The 18,333-nt window shown below is 36.3% G+C and overlaps 1 protein-coding gene and 1 long non-coding RNA gene across 2 annotated transcripts in view; one reads left to right on the forward strand and one right to left on the reverse strand.

Moving 5' to 3' along the window:
- Positions 1–18,333, reverse strand: part of LOC125098020 (uncharacterized) — a 247,899-nt gene that overhangs the window by 52,507 nt on the left and 177,059 nt on the right. The window lies entirely within an intron of this gene.
- On the forward strand, positions 1,973–2,503 carry LOC125098018 (60S ribosomal protein L21-like). Its single transcript, XM_047726349.1, has one exon. The coding sequence runs from the start codon at positions 2,012–2,014 to the stop codon at positions 2,492–2,494; it is 483 nt and encodes a 160-aa protein (XP_047582305.1). The 5' UTR covers positions 1,973–2,011; the 3' UTR covers positions 2,495–2,503.

Below are 18,333 nucleotides of genomic sequence, written 5' to 3' on the forward strand. Positions count from 1 at the left end.
CAAGTTCCACACCCAGGGTGGATCCCCTCCTAGGGCTTGAGCTGAGGACTCTGAGCAGAAATCAAGTCTGAGCTTAACCAACTGAGCCACTCAGGCATCCCAATGTGTAATTTTTAATAAGACAAAGAAATGCACCCAAACAAAATATTTTATTAGAGGTCAAGTTGGAAACTTATGCAAGTTGTTGTACACTGACGTCTATAAATGCTTCCCTCCACCACAGTAGGTGTGGCAGAGACATTTAATGGTCCCTGAATGAAGGTACATGTGTTTTCCCACATTTCCCAGCCCCTTGCAGTGAATGTGGTCATTTGACTGGTTCTGTCCAATGGGCTACGAGCATTCCAGGTCATGTCTTGTAAGGACTGGGAAGTGAGAGCAAGGGTTTGCGCTAATTTACATTTGTTTAACTCAGCTGGAGCTATGTTTGAATAATTTCCTTTTTTTTTTTTTTCTGGTATGATTCTGAGTGAGAGATGTCCCAAAGAGGAGAAATCCACACAAGATTTAGAAGCCAGAAGTAAAGGTTTTTTGAAGGATTTTGTAATTAGATAGTAAAGACTGATTTTATAAAAAGGTGGGCCAACAGTTTCCAGCTTGTCCTTTCTTTTCACCCTCCATGTACATCTCCCCTTCCTGGCAATGCTGAGACCCACATCTACACTCAGGTGCGGAGGCCTCAGCCTTCACACCCTTCACTAGCAACTCTCTGGAGCCCTACTGTGGCAACTAGAGACCCCGACTTGCAAATTCCCTTGCAAACTGCAACGTGTGGACACATGCCAGTGCTTAAGTTTGGATTTTTTGGTGACTTTTCTCTGATTTTCCAAGACCCCTTTTTGGCCACTTACTTCCCCCGCTCTTCCCATAGTCTGCCATAAGTAGATAAGAACTCATTCCTGAATAAGTCCCCTTTTCCATAAGACTCAAGTAATGGATTCCTGCCTGATACAATCACTGTGGAGGCCTCCTGTTGAGATGACCCAGCAAGATCACAGCAGTCTAGACTGCTGAATAACCACAGGGAGGATAGTTTCTCTGATTGTCAGTGCGTCCAATCAACATTGTCCTGTGCAATAAGTTACCATTTTGTTCAGGAAAGTTACTACAGTTTTGGAGTTTATTGCCATAGCATCACATAGACTAACTTAAGAAATGTAGTCCAGTGTATTATTGGATTAAAACACAACTAACATAGAATACAGCATCCTAATCAGTAGTTTAGAAAGGTTTTGTTTCTCATTAATTTAAATTGCTAATTTAAGTTGAGAAAAATGAAATGCCCTAGATAGTAAGCAAACCAGACATATTTCAAAGGCTTGGGAAACTATGTGAGCACAGATGTAACCCATGAAGCAGTTTTTCCAGGAAACTGACCAAAGGACAAACTACTTGAGGGAAAAGACCATGGCTCACCCATCATCACATCTGAAGCACCCAGCATTTTATAAACAAACATTACAATAAAAGGACACCACAGAGAAATGTTTTCCATGAACACCCATGAAAACATTGCAATAAAATATTAGAAAAACATAGCCACCAATATGTTGAAAGGGTAATATATCACAACTAAGTGGAGTTTATCCCAGGATTCAAAGTTGTTTCAAGACTCAAAAGTCAAGCAATATAATTGACTATGTGAATGTATTAAAACAGGAAAGAAAAAAAAATAGACCACCAACAACACAGGATCACCTAAATAGATTCAGAAAGGCATGTAAAAAATTTAACATCAATTCATGGTTAGACCAAAAAAAAAAAAAAAAAACAAAAAAAACAAAAACAAACAAAAAAAAAAACCGCCCACTCATCAAACTAGGAATAGAGGAGTACCACTTTAACATATTAGACACATGAAAAGATGCTCAACATCATTAGTTATTAATTAAATGCAAATTAAAAACATAATGAGATACCATTGCCCACCTAGGAGAATACCTAAAATTGAGCAACAAAAAAGTGATGGGCGCTTTCGGCCGGAACCGCCATCTTCCAGTAATTTGCCAAAATGACCAACACAAAGGGAAAGAGGAGAGGTACCCGGTACATGTTCTCTAGGCCTTTTAGAAAACATGGAGTTGTTCCTTTGGCCACATACATGCGAATCTACAAGAAAGGTGATATTGTGGACATTAAGGGAATGGGCACTGTTCAAAAGGGAAGGCCCCACAAATGTTACCATGGCAAAACTGGAAGCATCTACAATGTTACTCAGCATGCTGTTGGTATTGTTGTAAACAAACAAGTTAAGGGCAAGATTCTTGCCAAGAGAATTAATGTCCGCATTGAGCATATTAAACATTCAAAGAGCCGAGATAGCTTCCTGAAGCGTGTAAAGGAAAATGATCAGAAAAAGAAGGAAGCCAAAGAGAAAGGTACTTGGGTTCAGCTGAAGCGTCAGCCTGCTCCACCCAGAGAAGCACATTTCGTGAGAACCAACGGAAAGGAGCCCGAACTGCTGGAACCCATTCCCTATGAATTCATGGCATGATAAATAAAATAAAGGACCTCAAGACTGTAAAAAAAAAAAAAAAAAGTGATGGGCTAACAAGAATGCAGAGCAACAGAAACCCTCACACATCACTGTGGGGATGCAAAATGGCACAATCCCTTTGGAAGATATTTTGGCAGTTTTTTATAATGTGAAGCATACACTTATCATATGACCTAGAAATCCTATGCTCAAACTAATAAAAACATATGCTTACACAAAAGCCTTTATATGGATATTTACAACAATTTTACTCATTATCTCCAGAATCTGGAAACAATTTAAATGTCCTATAGATCATAAATGGATAAACTGTTGCACAGCTATACAGTGAAATGTTATTCATCAATAAAACTAAATGGACTATCGATATATACTACAACATGGATGTATTATGCTAAGTGGGAAAAGCCTGATTCAAGAGGATACATCAGGTGCAATTTCATTAATTAAACATTCTAAAACAGGAAAATATTAAGGATGGAGAATAAATCAGTTGTCAGAGGTTAAGCCTGGAAGAGATGGTTGTCTACAAAGGGAGAACAGCATGAGGCAATTTTTTGGGCTGATGGAAATGTTCTATATCTTGACATGGGATGAGGTGTTATGCAATTATCAAAGCTCAGAACTAAATAGCAAACAAATTATTGTATAAAAAATTAAATGATAAAATTTAAAGTATTTTTCAAAGTCATTTGAATAAGGCAAAATATTAATATGTGACAAATCTGCGGTGATAACTACATAGAACTTAATTAAACTATTCTCTATAGCCTCCAAACAAAGGTGTTACTAAAAGAAGTCAGAATAGTGGTCACTGGGAAGACTAACAAATGGGTGTTTAGGGGTACTGACTTCGAGCATATGCTTTATGAAAATTAATTGAGCTGCACAGTTAAGATCTGCACATTTTTCTCCATATTTGTTATACTTCAATAAAAGCTTTACACAAAATATACATGAGGATGCCAATAGTTTGTGTCATTTTTAACTAAATGATTTTTTTAACTGTAAGAGGTATCACTATTAAATTACCAAATTAAACCATATTTAAAACACACAATACATGTGACCTGGGGCAAATAATGTTATCATCCTCCCAAAGTTTAATAATTGGACAGGTTCCCATTTAAACTCCTTCCCATTCTAAGTATCAGTGATTAGTTTATGACCATACCACCTGGAATGCACTCAATCTCGTCTAAGTATCAGTGATTCTAAACTCATTTGTAAAAACTATTTATTATACCTTTAATAGCTAGTTTCCTTAATCTTCTAAATTTCACCAGCAAGAATTATGGAAGAAAAAAGATATGGTTTAATTTCTTATTAAAAAGTATTTCAGGGGCGCCTGGGTGGCTCAGTGGGTTAAGCCGCTGCCTTCGGCTCAGGTCATGATCTCAGGGTCCTGGGATCGAGTCCTGCGTCGGGCTCTCTGCTCAGCAGGGAGCCTGCTTCCCTCTCTCTCTCTCTCTCTCTCTGCCTGCCTCTCTGTCTACTTGTGATCTCTCTCTGTCAAATAAATAAATAAAATCTTTAAAAAAAAATTAAAAATAAAAATTAAAAAAAAAAAAAAGTATTTCAGGATGCCTGGGCAGCTCAGTCGTGAAGCGTCTGCCTTTGGCTCAGGTCATGATCTGGGGGTCCTGGGACCGAGTCCCACATTGGGCTCCCTGCACAATGGGGAGCCTGCTTCTCCCTCTGCCTCTGCCAGCTGCTCCCCCTGCTTATGCTCTATCTCTGACAGGTAAATAAATAAATAAATTTTTAAAAAATTTTATAACTAAAACGTATATTTTTTAATTTTCACATTTTTTATTTAACTTGCACCATGTGTGTTTTTTATTCCTGCAGTTTTTTCATGCTAAGAATTGTGAAACTGCATTAACAAATCCCTTGGGAATAATACTTATTTTTGTATGTTTTATAAACAGCACACATGATTCTGGAAGATTTTAGAAATACTCTGTTCTTCTTTTTCTGGATATCAACAGTGGTTAAGATGATAAATCTTTCTCTTAGTATCTACCTCTGAAGGATGGATCGGAGCATGAAGGAAATAGGTATAGAGGAAGAAGAAATGATAAAAAGATTTTGCAGAACATTTTATGGACTACTTCAAATCTAACAAAAGAGATTCTATAAATCTTTAAACAGGTGGCATCCTTCAATATATGAGGGTTCATGAGAACCAGCAGGATCGTACCAAATGTAGCTGATGGCCTGGTGTAACTCTTCAAATTTTATTGAGGTCAATACTGTCATGGTTCCCTTACTCAGATATTATGAGGGAGACAGCAATGGAGGAAATATGATATGAAAAGGAACTCGGGCTCCAGATTCAAATTTAAGATTGAACCAGGCTCCACTACTTAGTGGCAAAGCAACCACCACTCCCCAGAGTCAGATGCTCATGACAGATAAGAAATATCCACATAATAACTGACAAAATGAAATATAATTTGCATACAAGAGCACCCTGATTCACAGTTCTCAAGAAATACTAATTCATTTCTTCTGCTCCTTTCCTAAAATAAGCAGATTGTGGTTCTAGATAAAATATTGGCTAATATTGATACTTTTACAATTTGATTTGAAAAATAAATGAATATAAATCAATTGAAACAGATGTCACCCACCAGGGATATTCTAAAATTTCAAGGAAAAACTGAGAACCAAAAGTGTTTCACCAAGATCAAAACTCCACATTAAAAAGGCTAAAGGAAGAATCTATCAGGTTACAAGTCAATCAATCCTGTATCTCACACCTACCAAAAAGAATTAGACAAGCGCTTTTAAAAAGTTTTGGCACTATAGTCTCGAGTATGTAAAACAAATCTCATACACACACACAAATATACACACATTCATGTAAAAAGTCTGGAAAGACATGCATGAAAATATCAACTGCATTTATCACTGGACAGTGGGATATTAGAGGATTTTTTTTCTTTTTTGTAATTAATCCCATTTAATAAATTTCATACACTGATAACTTTAAGAATCAGAAAAGACCCTGAAATAGCTTAGAAATAGATTTGCAATTTCAGCCTGGCTTTTTTTACTTTAATCCTTAACATCCTGTTATGGGGAGGGTTAAAAAAGTGACCCTGGAAGAAAACAGGGAGAAAAGAGACTTATTTCCTAAGGGATGGGCAACTTTGAGTCACTTTTTCCTTTAAGTGTTTCTTTCCTGCTTCGAATCAAGTATCAAGATGAAAATTCCTTCTTATTGCAGTGGATAGCAAACTTCCGGTCTTGTTATGATACAAAAGGCACACCAGTGTGGGGATCCAGTGAGAACCGACTCCGGAGCCCATCAGATGAAGACAATGCAAAGACACAGGGGAGGCCATTATGGGAAGGGCCACTAGGCTTTGTGTTCAAAACACCATGTCAGCACAACTCATAAACACAGGAGGTCTGTCAAATTAGAAAGTGAGAACAAACAACGATCATTCAGCTTATTGACCCTGAGCCCAACATTTTCTGAGAATTTAAAGCCCTGATATCTAAGAGAAAGTACAGCTGTGAATACAAATATACAGTGTAGCAAAAAGGAGATTATAAAAGCTCAGAACTAGGCAAAGCAACAGAGAAATTTTTGGAAGCCAAGAGGAGAATATTCAACAGTAGAATCCACAGAAGTCATGACAACAGTAGTAAATTATAAAGGAAGTGTTTATGAATTATGTATAGATTTAGCATTTACATTACAAAAGGAAAAATCCAATTCCACCGCCTGAAATAATCAATTTCTTCCTTTCATTATGCATGTGTAAAGAATGATACTTTTTTAACTTTATTTTTCGTTGTCAAGAATTTTAAACCTCAGTGACTAAATGCAAGGATTTCTGGGTTGTTTTCCATGTAGGATTGTTTGCTCATTCCTGGGGACTAGGTTTGCACAATGAGTGGAATCACTTTATAGTCTTCTGTGTATTTGGTTTGGTGTCGGCTGGAGCCAAGAGGTGCCTGCCCTCTCTGAACCCGTGCTCTAGGCTGCATTTTTAAAGGCAGCTTTGCAGATCTTAGGTGGGATTGTGGATGGGGCTTGGTTTTTTTATATTTATATCTAAATACTGAGATGATGATAACTCCCAGTAGATTAGCAAACTGCCTGTAGCTCTCCCTGTTCATGTGCACAGGCTTGTTAAGAGTATTGGATAAGCTTGATCCTTCTACTGGCAGAGCAAGGACGTTCTGCCAAACCACCTGGTTAGTTGAGTATAGAGTAAAGGTGAGGAAGACTGCATTCTGGCCTGACCTCTCGGGGTTTCTTTTCCCTATCTGGGGGAAATGAAGCTGGAATAGGGGAAATGAAAGCTCACGCCAAGTCCAAATGCTATGATTTCACTGCAATCTCTCAATCTAGACATGAGTAAGATGCAGGTATTTGCATCTTCCTGTTATGCCAAGGCCCACTCTTAATCTGTGGACTTGGAATGGAATAATCATGGAGGGAATCCGGTGCCAGTCTGTACTAACTCCTGGACAAAAATGACAATGAAAATAAAATGCAATACCAACATAACATTAGGGTTGGATTCTGTGAATCAAATCTTTTTTTGGTTTGTTCTCATTTGGTAATATGAGATATGATACAGTTTGGCCATATATTAATATAATCATAATAATAAACTGCAAAAGGTAGTCTAATAACATTAAACTGTTTAAGAAAATAATTCAACCAAGAAAGATAGAGTGTATTTAATTTAGCAGAAAATCTACAGAGTATAATACGATAATATGACTAATTTATCCTTTAAAATAAAAACAGCTTCAAGGTATCTACTAGTTCATAGGAAAATAAGTTGAACTTTATAAATTGTATTGCATTTAAAACAAATCAATGACAATTTTTTATTGAGGTATAATCGATGTATAACATTACGTTAGTTTCAAGTGTACAATATAATGATTTGATATTTATATACATTACAAAATGATCACAATAAGCCTAATCAACATCTACCACCATATAATTACAAAATTTTTTTCTTATGAGAACTTTTAAGATCTACTCTCTTAGCATCTTTCAAATATGCAATATATTATTAACTATAGTAGCCATGCTGTACCTTAGACCTTATAACATTCACTTTATAATGAAAAATTTGTACCTTATGACCCCTTTCACCTATTTTGCCATTCTCCATCCCTCTCACCTCAGACAACCACCAATCTGTTCTCTATAACCATAAGCTTGGTTTTGTTTGGGTTGGTTTTCATTTTTTTGTTTTCTGATTTTTTTGTTTTGTTTTGTTTTAGTTTCTACATGTAAGTAAAATCAGATGGTGTTTGTCTTTTTCTGTCTGAACTATTACACTGAAATATAATGTTTCAAGATCTGTCCATGCTGTTATAAATGGCAAGATTTCACTCTCTTTTATGGCTGAATAATATTCATATATATATATATATATATATATATATATATATATATATATATTACATTTACTTTACCCACTCATCTCTCAATGAACACTTAGGTGGTTTCCATGCCTTGGCTATTGTAAATAATGCTGTAATGAACATGGGGATGCATATATCTTTTCAAATTAGTGTTTCACTTTCCTTGGATAAATATCCAGATGTGGAATTGCTGGATTATATGGTAGTTCTATTGTTAATGTCTTGAGAAAACTACATACTGTTTTCTGTGATGGTTACACCAATTTACATTCCCACTAACAGTGCACAAGTGTTCCCTTCTCTCCACAGCCTCACCAGCACTTGTTTTTCTTTGTCTGCTTAAGAGTAGCCATTCTAACTGATGTGAAGTGATATCTCATTATGGTTTTGATTTGTATTTCTCTGATGCTTTGTAATGTTGAGCATCTTTTCATGTATCTGTTGGCTATCTGTATGTCTTTGGAAAAAATGTCTATTCAAATCTTCTTCCATTTTTTATTCAGATTTTTTTATTACCAAGTTGTATGAGTCCTTTTATATGCTGGATATTAACCCCTTATCAAATATATGTTTTGCAAATATTTTCTCTGATTCAGTAAGTTGTCTTTTCATTTTGTTGATGGTTGTACATTTATATTACTTAATTTTAAATTGTAAGGTTGAGTATTTTTCATAATTATTTATTATTTATCCTGTCCTAAGAATTGCTTGGCATAGTTTATAATTTCATGGTGTTCTTGACATTTTATATGAGTGTTTTAACCATTTATTTTCAATTAAAATACCTCAGAAGCACCAGGTAATCCATGGAGCCCAATAAGTGCAGCTAGGAGGGTGGCAGTCCTGAGGTCATTGATTAAGATTAACAACCTTCTGTTAATATTCTCTGGTGGGATCAAGGAAATACCAGTGTCTTAGACTTGATGAAATATAGTTTATTGTAAGAATAATACATGCATATTGAAAAAATTAAAATAAAAGACTTTAAAACATAAAACATCTCCCTGAAATCCAGGCCCAACCCCCAGGATTTCATAAATTATATATATACACACACACATATACATATATATACACATACATATATTTCCATTGTTTTACTCATTTTTATATATATTTATGTTATTCTTATATAAGTTGCCTTGTTTTCTGCCTAACACTATTTTTTAAGCTTTTATCTAAATCCCAGTTAGTTAGCATACAGGGTAATGTTAGTTTCACGTGTACAATACAGCAATTCAACACTTTCATACAACATCACAAGTGCCCTCCTTAATCCCCATCACCTATTTCACCCGTTCCCTGTGGTAGCCATCACATTGTTCTTTATAGTTAAGAGTCGGTCTCTTGTTTTCCTCTTTTTTTTCTCCTTGTTCTTTTGTTTCTTAAATTCCACATTCGAGTGAAATCATATGGTATTTGTCTTTCTCTGACTTATTTCACTTAGCATGATACTCTCTAGCTCCATTCATGTCATTGCAAATGGCAAGATTTCGTTCATTTTATGGCTTCATTTCATTGTATACATATATCACATCTTCTTTATCAGTCAGTGGACACTTGGTCTGTTTCTATAAATTGGCTGTTGTAGATAATGCTGCTGTAAACATCAGGGTGCATGTATTCCCTTGAATTAGTATTTTGGAAGGGATCAGTTTAGCATTATCTACTGAAATCTAACATGTACATACATCTCGAGAACACAGCCACTTATCTTCATGTTTAACAGGAATGTTGGAATGAGTATTCTTTTTTGTATAGATGCCTCTTGGCACACACATATGAATATTTCTGTAAGATAATGGCTTAAAGCTGCAAGCTCTAGGTCAGGGGATGATGTGTACATGTTAAATTGCAACAGATAATGCTACGCTGACCCCTCCAATGAAGATGAATTATTTTACATATTACTCAGTATCTGCAAGGATGTTCCTATTTCCCATACTGTTGAAATCCTTGAATGTCAGAGAAAAGGAAGGGGAAATCTAAATATATAACCCTCTGAATGACTTGGGTAAAATGAACGCAGACTCCTTTACCAAACTCTTAAATAATTAAATAAAAGTTAGCTCTGAAATCTAAGGGACCAAGATGTGGGCCAATAAAAACACATTCTGCTTCAAACAATGTATAAATTTGAGGAGATTGTTATCCTCAAAAGGCAGCGTTGTCAGAGAATAAAATTTAATTCAAAATGGATTTGAGGAAAATAAATCTGATAGAAAAGTTAAAAATGGATTTGGGGGAGGGATATGAATAATGACCTTAAATGGCTTCTGAGAAAAACTGGATTCTACCCAATCTCTGAGAAGATGATTTTGACATTCTTTGGTGTATTCTCCCACAGATCTATTTAAAAAACAGAATATTGTCCTGCATGCCTGACATTATGTTTAGGTCTTTAGTTTGCTACATGATTAACTACACATTTCACCAAGATAACTGGCAAAATTTAATTGATTTTTAGTTTGTCAAAATAAGTAAGATAACATAAAAGCATAACATTAAAACTCATATTATTGACATGGCTGGCAAATGGAAAACAGTGAAAACTAATCCTTTACTGACTTCTTTATTGCTTAATTCCTCACTTTTGTTTGGCTTTTCTAAAATCAAACATGATGGTTCTGAGACTGAAGAATCCCATTTTCCATAGCTGGTGCCATAGCTGATGATTCATTGGAGATTATCTTCTTCAAATTCCTCCATTAGACACAAATCCCTTTCATTTTGGTTTGTAGCCTTCTTTTCATTTTCTGGAGGCCAATTAGGCTAACCTGTTATGACAAACAGTATCTTTTTAGCCCCAGCTTCCTGGTTCCCTTTTCCCTCTAAGAAGGAATGACTAGGCCTTCGAAAGCATATCCAAGAATAATTTTAGGGCCAAAATACACTTTTCCCTAGGATTTAGAAGTTAATACTGCTAATCAGTCAGTCTTAGCTCTTATAATAAAACAAGAAAATGAAATAAAAGGTATACTGATTAGAAAGGAAGACTCCTGAAGCAAATAAGTGATTATAGCAAAGTTTCCAGGGAACACGTTCAATTATAATAGTCAATTACTTTCTTATGTAACAGCAGTGAATAAGTAAAATTTGAAATTAAACACATTACTATTTACATTAGCACCCAAAAAATGAAATACTTAGTTATTAATCTAACAAAATACGTACAAGATCTATATGAAGAAACTTCCAAAACTCTGATGAAAGAAATCAGAGAGCTAAGTAGATGGAAAGATACTCCATGTTCACAGGTAGAAAGACTTAAAGTGGTCATAGCAGTCTCCTCAACTTGGTCTATACACTCAACACAATCTCAATCAAAATGCTGGTAAGTTATTTTGTGGATATTGACAAATTGATTCTAAAGTTTATACGGAAAGACAAAAGACTCAGAACAGCCAATTCAATATTGAAGAATGAAGCTGGACAACTGACATTTCCCAACCTCAATACTTACTACAAAGGTGTAGTAATCAAGACTTTTTGTCAAAAATGTTCAATGGAGCATAATAGAGAGCCCAGAAATGGACCCACACAAATATAGTATGTTGATCTTTGATAAAGGAGCAATGCAATACAATGGAGTAATGATAGTCTTTTCAATAGAAACAACTAGATATCCACATACAAGAAAGTGGGTCTAGACATAGATCTTAAATTTCTCACAAAAATTAAAGTAGATGTTAGTCTATATACTAACTAAATATAAAATGCAAAGCTATAAAACTAGAAGATAACATAAGGAAAATATCTCAATGACCTTGGGTGTGGTAATAAGTTTTTTAGATAAAGAACTAAAGGCACAGACCATGAAAGAAAGAATTGATGAGCTGGACTACATTAAAATTAAAATGTTCTGCACTGTGAGAGACAATGTCAGGAGAATGAGTAGACAAGCTACAAACTGAGAAGAAATATTTGCAAAAGAATCATCTGATGAAAGACTATTATCTAAAACACACAAAACACTCAACACTCAACAATAAGAAAATGACAAACCTGGCTAAAATGTGGACAAAAGACCTGAACAAACACCTTACTAAAGAAAATATATAAAAGCCAAATAAACATGAAAAGATGTTCAATACCATATGTCATTAGAAAATTACAAGCTAAGGGGCACATGGGTGGCTCAGTCGGTAAAGCATCTGTCTTAGGCTTAGGTCATGATTCCGTGACCCCCATTGAGCTCCCTGCTCAGTGGGAAGCCTGCTTCTCCCTCTCCCTCTGTCCTTCCCCCAGACTTGTGCTTACTCTCTTGCTTGTGCTCTGTCTCTCAGATAAATAAATAAAATCTTAAAAAAAGAAAAGAAATGAAAATTACAAGCTAAAGCAACAATGAAATACCACTACACACCTATTAGAATGGCCATATCTGAAACACTGAAGAAACCAAATGCTGACAAGGATGAGTAGCAACAGGAATTTTCATTCGTTGGTAATGGGAATGCAAGACAGTACACAAATTTGGGAGATGGTTTGGCAGTTTCTGAATAAAATTAAACATACTCTTACCTGATCGTGCTCATTGATATTTACCCAAAGAATTTGAGAACTTATACCCACACAAAACCTGCAAATGGATATTTATAGCAGCTTTTTAAAAAAGATGTTTATTTATTTATTTATTTGAGAGAGAGAGAGAGAGAGGAGGGAGAGGGAAAGCACAGAGGGAGAGTGACAGGGAGAAGCAGACAACCCACTGAGCAGAGAGACCAATGTAGGGCTTGATCCCAGGACCCTGAGATCATGACTTGAGCCAAAGGCAGATTCTTAACCGACTGAGCCACCCAGGCACCCACTATAGCAGCTTTGTTAATAACTTTCAAAACCTGAGAGCAATTAAGATGTTCTATTGATATAAAAAGACAAGTGTCTGTCAGGGGATGTGGGGAAGGAGGAATGAATAAGCAAAGCACCGAGAACTTTTAGGACAGTAAACTGTTCTTTATGATTCTACAAGGATGGAAACATGTCATCCTACATTAGTTAAAATCCATAGAACATATGTCATCAAGAGCATAACCTCATGTAAACTGTCAACATAATGATATGTGAATAATGTAGGTTCATCAATTGTAACTAGTGTCCTTGTCTGGTGAGGAAATATTGATAGTGGTTGTGCATGTGTAGGGACAGGGTTAAATGAGGTTGTCTGTTCTTCTCACTCAATTTTGCTGTCAACCTAAAACTGCTCTAAAAAACTGAATCTATTAAACATTTTTTAAATAAAACTAAAGAAAAAATAATGTGCTCTTCTTCCTTGCTATGACACCATCTGGATAACATTTTCATTTTGTACCCAGGGCTTTTCATTCCAGCTATGGCATCTCAGTGCCAAATCACCAAAACAAACAAAGCAAAACAAAACAAAAAAATGTTTTAAGTAAACACACACACACTTAACTGCTACTACCATTACCATCGGTAACTAACAAAATGTTACAATCATGAAGTCGAAACATTAAAAAATACAGTTGTGGGGCGCCTGGGTGGCTCAGTGGGTTGGACCGCTGCCTTCGGCTCAGGTCGTGATCTCAGGGTCCTGGGATCGAGTCCCGCATCGGGCTCTCTGCTCAGCAGGGAGCCTGCTTCCCTCTCTCTCTCTGCCTGCCTCTCTGCCTACTTGTGATCTCTCTCTGTCAAATAAATAAATAAAAATCTTAAAAAAAATAAAAAAATAAAAAATACAGTTGTTTGAAACAATAAAAGATGTTTACAATAGCATCATTTTAATGTTCTAAGAAACATTCATTGACAGTTATTTTGAGTTAAAATTATATTTTTGTACAAATGCATTATTTTCATCCAGAATTTCAAGGATCAGCATCAGTTGAGCCAATAGTTTTTAACTGTCAGTTTGCAGAGTTATTTTGTAAAGGACCAATACTTAATATATCTGGCTTTGTGGCAGTAAGGTCCCTCACTTTTGCTTTTGTAGTATGAAAGCACTCACAGACATCAGTAAATGAATGGACATGACTGTGCTAAAATAAACTCTTATTTACATAAACAGATGGCAGGCCTGTTTGACCAGCAGGCTGTAGTTTGTGAAACCCAGATTTATAGAGCAAAGACTTAGCTAGAACGGCTTTTCCAGTGTGTTATGGCTAACCGTGGAAGAAAATATTAATAATGCTAATCCCATTGAATTTTTTTTTTTCTCAAGGGAAGACAACACTCTAATGTCAAGCTCTAAAATTTGGTAACATTTTGTTTTTAAGATTCCTTAGTTATGGTAGTTAAATTCATTGTATCTAAAATTCACCTTTTTGTTGATTTATAGAAATCAAATGATATTTTTAAATACCACTAAAGCTCATACTAAAAAGAACGCTGCTATGAATACTCATAGAATGTGGACTCTCCCAACCAATGAGGAGTTTCTCCACTAGAAGGCAAGTATATGTACCCATACGCTGTTCCTTCCTTCTTATTACAGTTCACCTGTCAGTGCTCCAAAGATTAATGTCTCTCCCCACCAGAACAGCAGAACCACCCGCCTCCTGCTTGCCCAAGAGCATGTCTTCAGTTTCTACCTTTTCTCCTATATTGCTCTTAATTTTATCCTCTCTACGAGAATATTTCCATCAATGTACTTGCATGCTACTTTTCTCGTCTTTAAAAGCAAAACAAAACAAAATCTCTTTGTCCCATTTTCTCAAACTGCTATGGCTCATGTCTGCTCTCCTACAGAGGTTTGTCTGTGTCCATACTGTCTCTAGGTGCTTTCTGTCCCTAAAACTGTTTTTGTCATGTCCATCAATTCTCTCATGATGTTAACTTCAAAGGTGGATTTTTATTTATTTTTTTTAAAGACTTTATTTATTTGACAGACAGAGATCACAAGTAGGCAGAGAGGCAGGCAGAGAGAGAGGAAGGGAAGCAGGCTCCCTTCCGAGCAGAGAGAGAGCCCAGTGCAGGGCTCCATCCCAGAACCCCGGGACCATGACCTGAGCCGAAGGCAGAGGCTTTACCACTTAGCCACCCAGGTGCCCCCAAAGGTGGATTTTTAATACCACTGTATTTGACTTCTCCAAACCATTGACATAGGAACCCAGTCTTTTTTCCTGGAAATACTTTTTTCACTTGGCTTCAATCTCACCATCCACTTGCACTTTCCTCCTACCTAACAGCCCCTCCTTCTTAGCTGCCTTTGTGGCTGCTCCTTTCCCACACATCTTCATGTGGAAGTTCTCAGGGATCTGTCCTTAAACTTCTCCTGTCTATCTAATCCCACTCCCTGGATGATCTTTCCCAGTTTCTTAATCTTATATGCCATTTCTACCTTCAGCGTATTTCCAGAATTCAGCTGCTTCTCACCACCTCCATTGTCACCTCCTTTCAGAACCATTACCTTTCTTTGTCTGAATTGGTGCAGTATCCTCCAAAGTCTCTTCTTGCTTCTTCTTCACCTCCTTCTCCTCCCTCTAGGCTTTTCTTAAGTGTGATCATCATAGTGGTCCTGTCTTGTCCACCCTGCTTAAAATAATAAGATTCAAACCCCCAGCACACACTTTTACCCTTACCCATCTTCAGTCTTCTTCCTGGCAATTTTCAGAATTCAATTTAATTCTCAATTATAATCTAACTGATATGTAATTTGCCTTAAAATTATGTTTATTGTCTGTGTCCTATCTCAAAATATAAGCTCCATCACAGTATTGATCTTTATGCTCCTATTTATGGCTTCTCCAATCAGACAATAGTGGGTTCTCGATACATGCTTTTGAATGAATGAATTTATGAAACTATTTTGCATGCAAAGATACATTAAAAACATATAGTCTCAAAATATAGGGTCTTCCAAGTTATTTTATATAACTGCCTGTCTCTCTCATTAGACATATACACACACACACATACATCCTATATCAATATTTATAATAATTTACATATGTTAAAAATTAATTTGTATAGTCATATAATTATACACAAATATATGATAAATCTGCATACATGTAAAATAGATATATAGAATATCTATTCATATAATATATAACTACATATAACATATTTGTATGTAATTTATTATACCATAATCTATTATAATATGTATACAATGCATGAAATAAACAGGTAAATAAAGTATTCTGTGTATATACTGTATTTTGAGACTATTAATTTGATAGGCCAGGTATGCTGCACAAACAAGTCACCCTCAAAATCCCAAGGGCTTCACACCACAGAGGATCTTTCTAATCTTGCAATGTATGCAACACGAGTCTGTGAGGAAACTCATGCCACATAGTCGCTGAGGCACCCAAGTTGATCTGAAGCTCTCTAGAACGTCCCTGGTCACTGTGATAAGGAAAGAGGCAAACAGAGCTTTGCAAACTGCTTTTCCATTCTCTAATGCAGATATCAGTTCCGACCACGGGACATTTGCCAGAGTTGCTGATACGGACCTGACTCATTGCAAGATTGCTGAGAAGCAGGTGGAGTGTCGGTGAGTACTGCTATCTCTAACACAACACCTTGCTGTCATATTTCTCTTTGCTATTTCATAATGGCAAGAGATGATGAGCTGTGCAATCTTCTGAAGCCTCTTTAGAGCCTGGGATACATTGCCTAATTTATGACACTGAGATTTCAGTTCAATTCCAGTATGAACTAGTTCCAAAATGAGAACAATTCAAAACATATAGTGAGCATATAACCAATTAACCAGTGTATCATAGATGATCTAGCCTTTGACAGTCTTTACTTTTGAATTTAAGTCAATCTGACTTTAAGCAATGTACATTTTTAAAAATTTAAATTCACTTAACCAATATATAGTACATCATTAGTTTTTGATGTACCAATGATTCGTTGGTTGTGTATAACACCCACTGCTCATCACATCACATGCCCCACTTAATACTCATCTCTCACTTATATACATTTTAAACATTTTTACTAGAGTAGCATTCAGTATAATAATAATATTAATAAAAATAGTATGCATTACTTAACAAATAGCATGGAGGACAAGGGGAGATGGAGAGGAGAAGGGAGTTGAGGGAAATTGGAAGGGGAGGTGAACCATGAGAGACTATGGACTCTGAAAAACGATCTGAGAATTTTAAGGGGTGGGGTGTGGGAGGTTGGGGGCGCCAGGTGGTGGGTATGGTAGAGGGCACGGATTGCAAGGAGCACTGGGTGTGGTGCAAAAATAATGAATACTGTTATGCTGAAAAAATAAAAAATTAATCAAATAAAAAAAAATAGTATGCATTACTAATTGAATATCTATAGTGCTTCAACCACCTAATATACATTGTCTCATTTAACATTATTTTAACAGTGACTGTTAGAAGACCTTGTTTGACCAAAGAGGAAGTTAAAATTCCAAGAAGTTAAGTGACTCACTAGCTCAAAATCAAACAGCTAATACCTTCCAGAGCTAGTATTCAAACCAAATCTGGCTGATTCCAAAGCCAATGCATTCACTCACCTATCTACATTGAAAACTGAAATAGTCAGGGTGCATACCTTATGATTGTTGGGGCCATACAGAGTGACTCTACAGATAAAAGCAGTAATTCACTGCCAATATCTAGTAAATTCGTAAATTCAAATCAAAAGTCTTCCCTGGATTGTTCAATAATAAAAATTAGCCACAATGAAGTAAGTGAACACCTTTCTTAATATAATATTTTTAAAAAGATGGAAAAAAAAGAATAATTCCTTCACTTACCAAATTGTGAGTTAGCCAATAAGCTAGATTTTCAGAAACAAAATAGTCTTCCTATACTATACCTGCCCCTGGGCACATTTAATTCAATGCTCCCACACACACACCATTAATTAACATCTACCTATTTTCTCCTACTGTAACAAATTCTGGATCCAAGTCCACCTTCTAAACTTGAATTTTCTAATCCCTGTTGAAATGTAACCCTATTTCCCCAGGGCACAGCTTCCTAGAGTTAAACAGGAAACGTAACAGCACTCCTCTCCATCTGTTCCTATTCCCTTATGTGGTCTATAGTCCTCTCGTATTTCTTCTCTACCACATTTAGGAATCCCTCAGGTGGTTGTACCTTAGTGCCACCTGCTATCCAGCATTTCTTGCTGTCAAGCCCCTGGGGCCTTTCAAACCCAGAAATGACCTTGATCTGACGTATTGGAAAAAGTTATCTTCTCCTAACAGCTCCACTTTAAAGATGCATAAGGTTGATAGATGTCCTCTAAAATGCCTTAGCTAGGTTCCAGGAATTCTGGGAATTCCTTGTGGAATACCTCCCTTCCTGAGTTCTGTACTGTTAAGGAATCTGCTCGGCCCGACTCCTTCAAAAGGATAACCCGGTATTGGTTTGTCTTTGGACCTTGGATGCTGGCCTGGAAGAATCTTTGTTTAAACCCCCTGCAACCTTTTGACAAAGCCTCATCCTTCCCCACAGATAGTCTGGCCCTGAAAATACCAAGACCAG

The sequence above is a fragment of the Lutra lutra genome, chromosome 4 (genome assembly GCF_902655055.1).
Source record: "Lutra lutra chromosome 4, mLutLut1.2, whole genome shotgun sequence".
Lineage (NCBI taxonomy): Eukaryota > Metazoa > Chordata > Mammalia > Carnivora > Mustelidae > Lutra > Lutra lutra.

Coding starts and splice junctions, on each gene's coding strand:
- LOC125098018 (XM_047726349.1), top strand. CDS start 2,012: ATGACCAACACAAAGGGAAAGAGGAGAGGTACCCGGTACATGTTCTCT.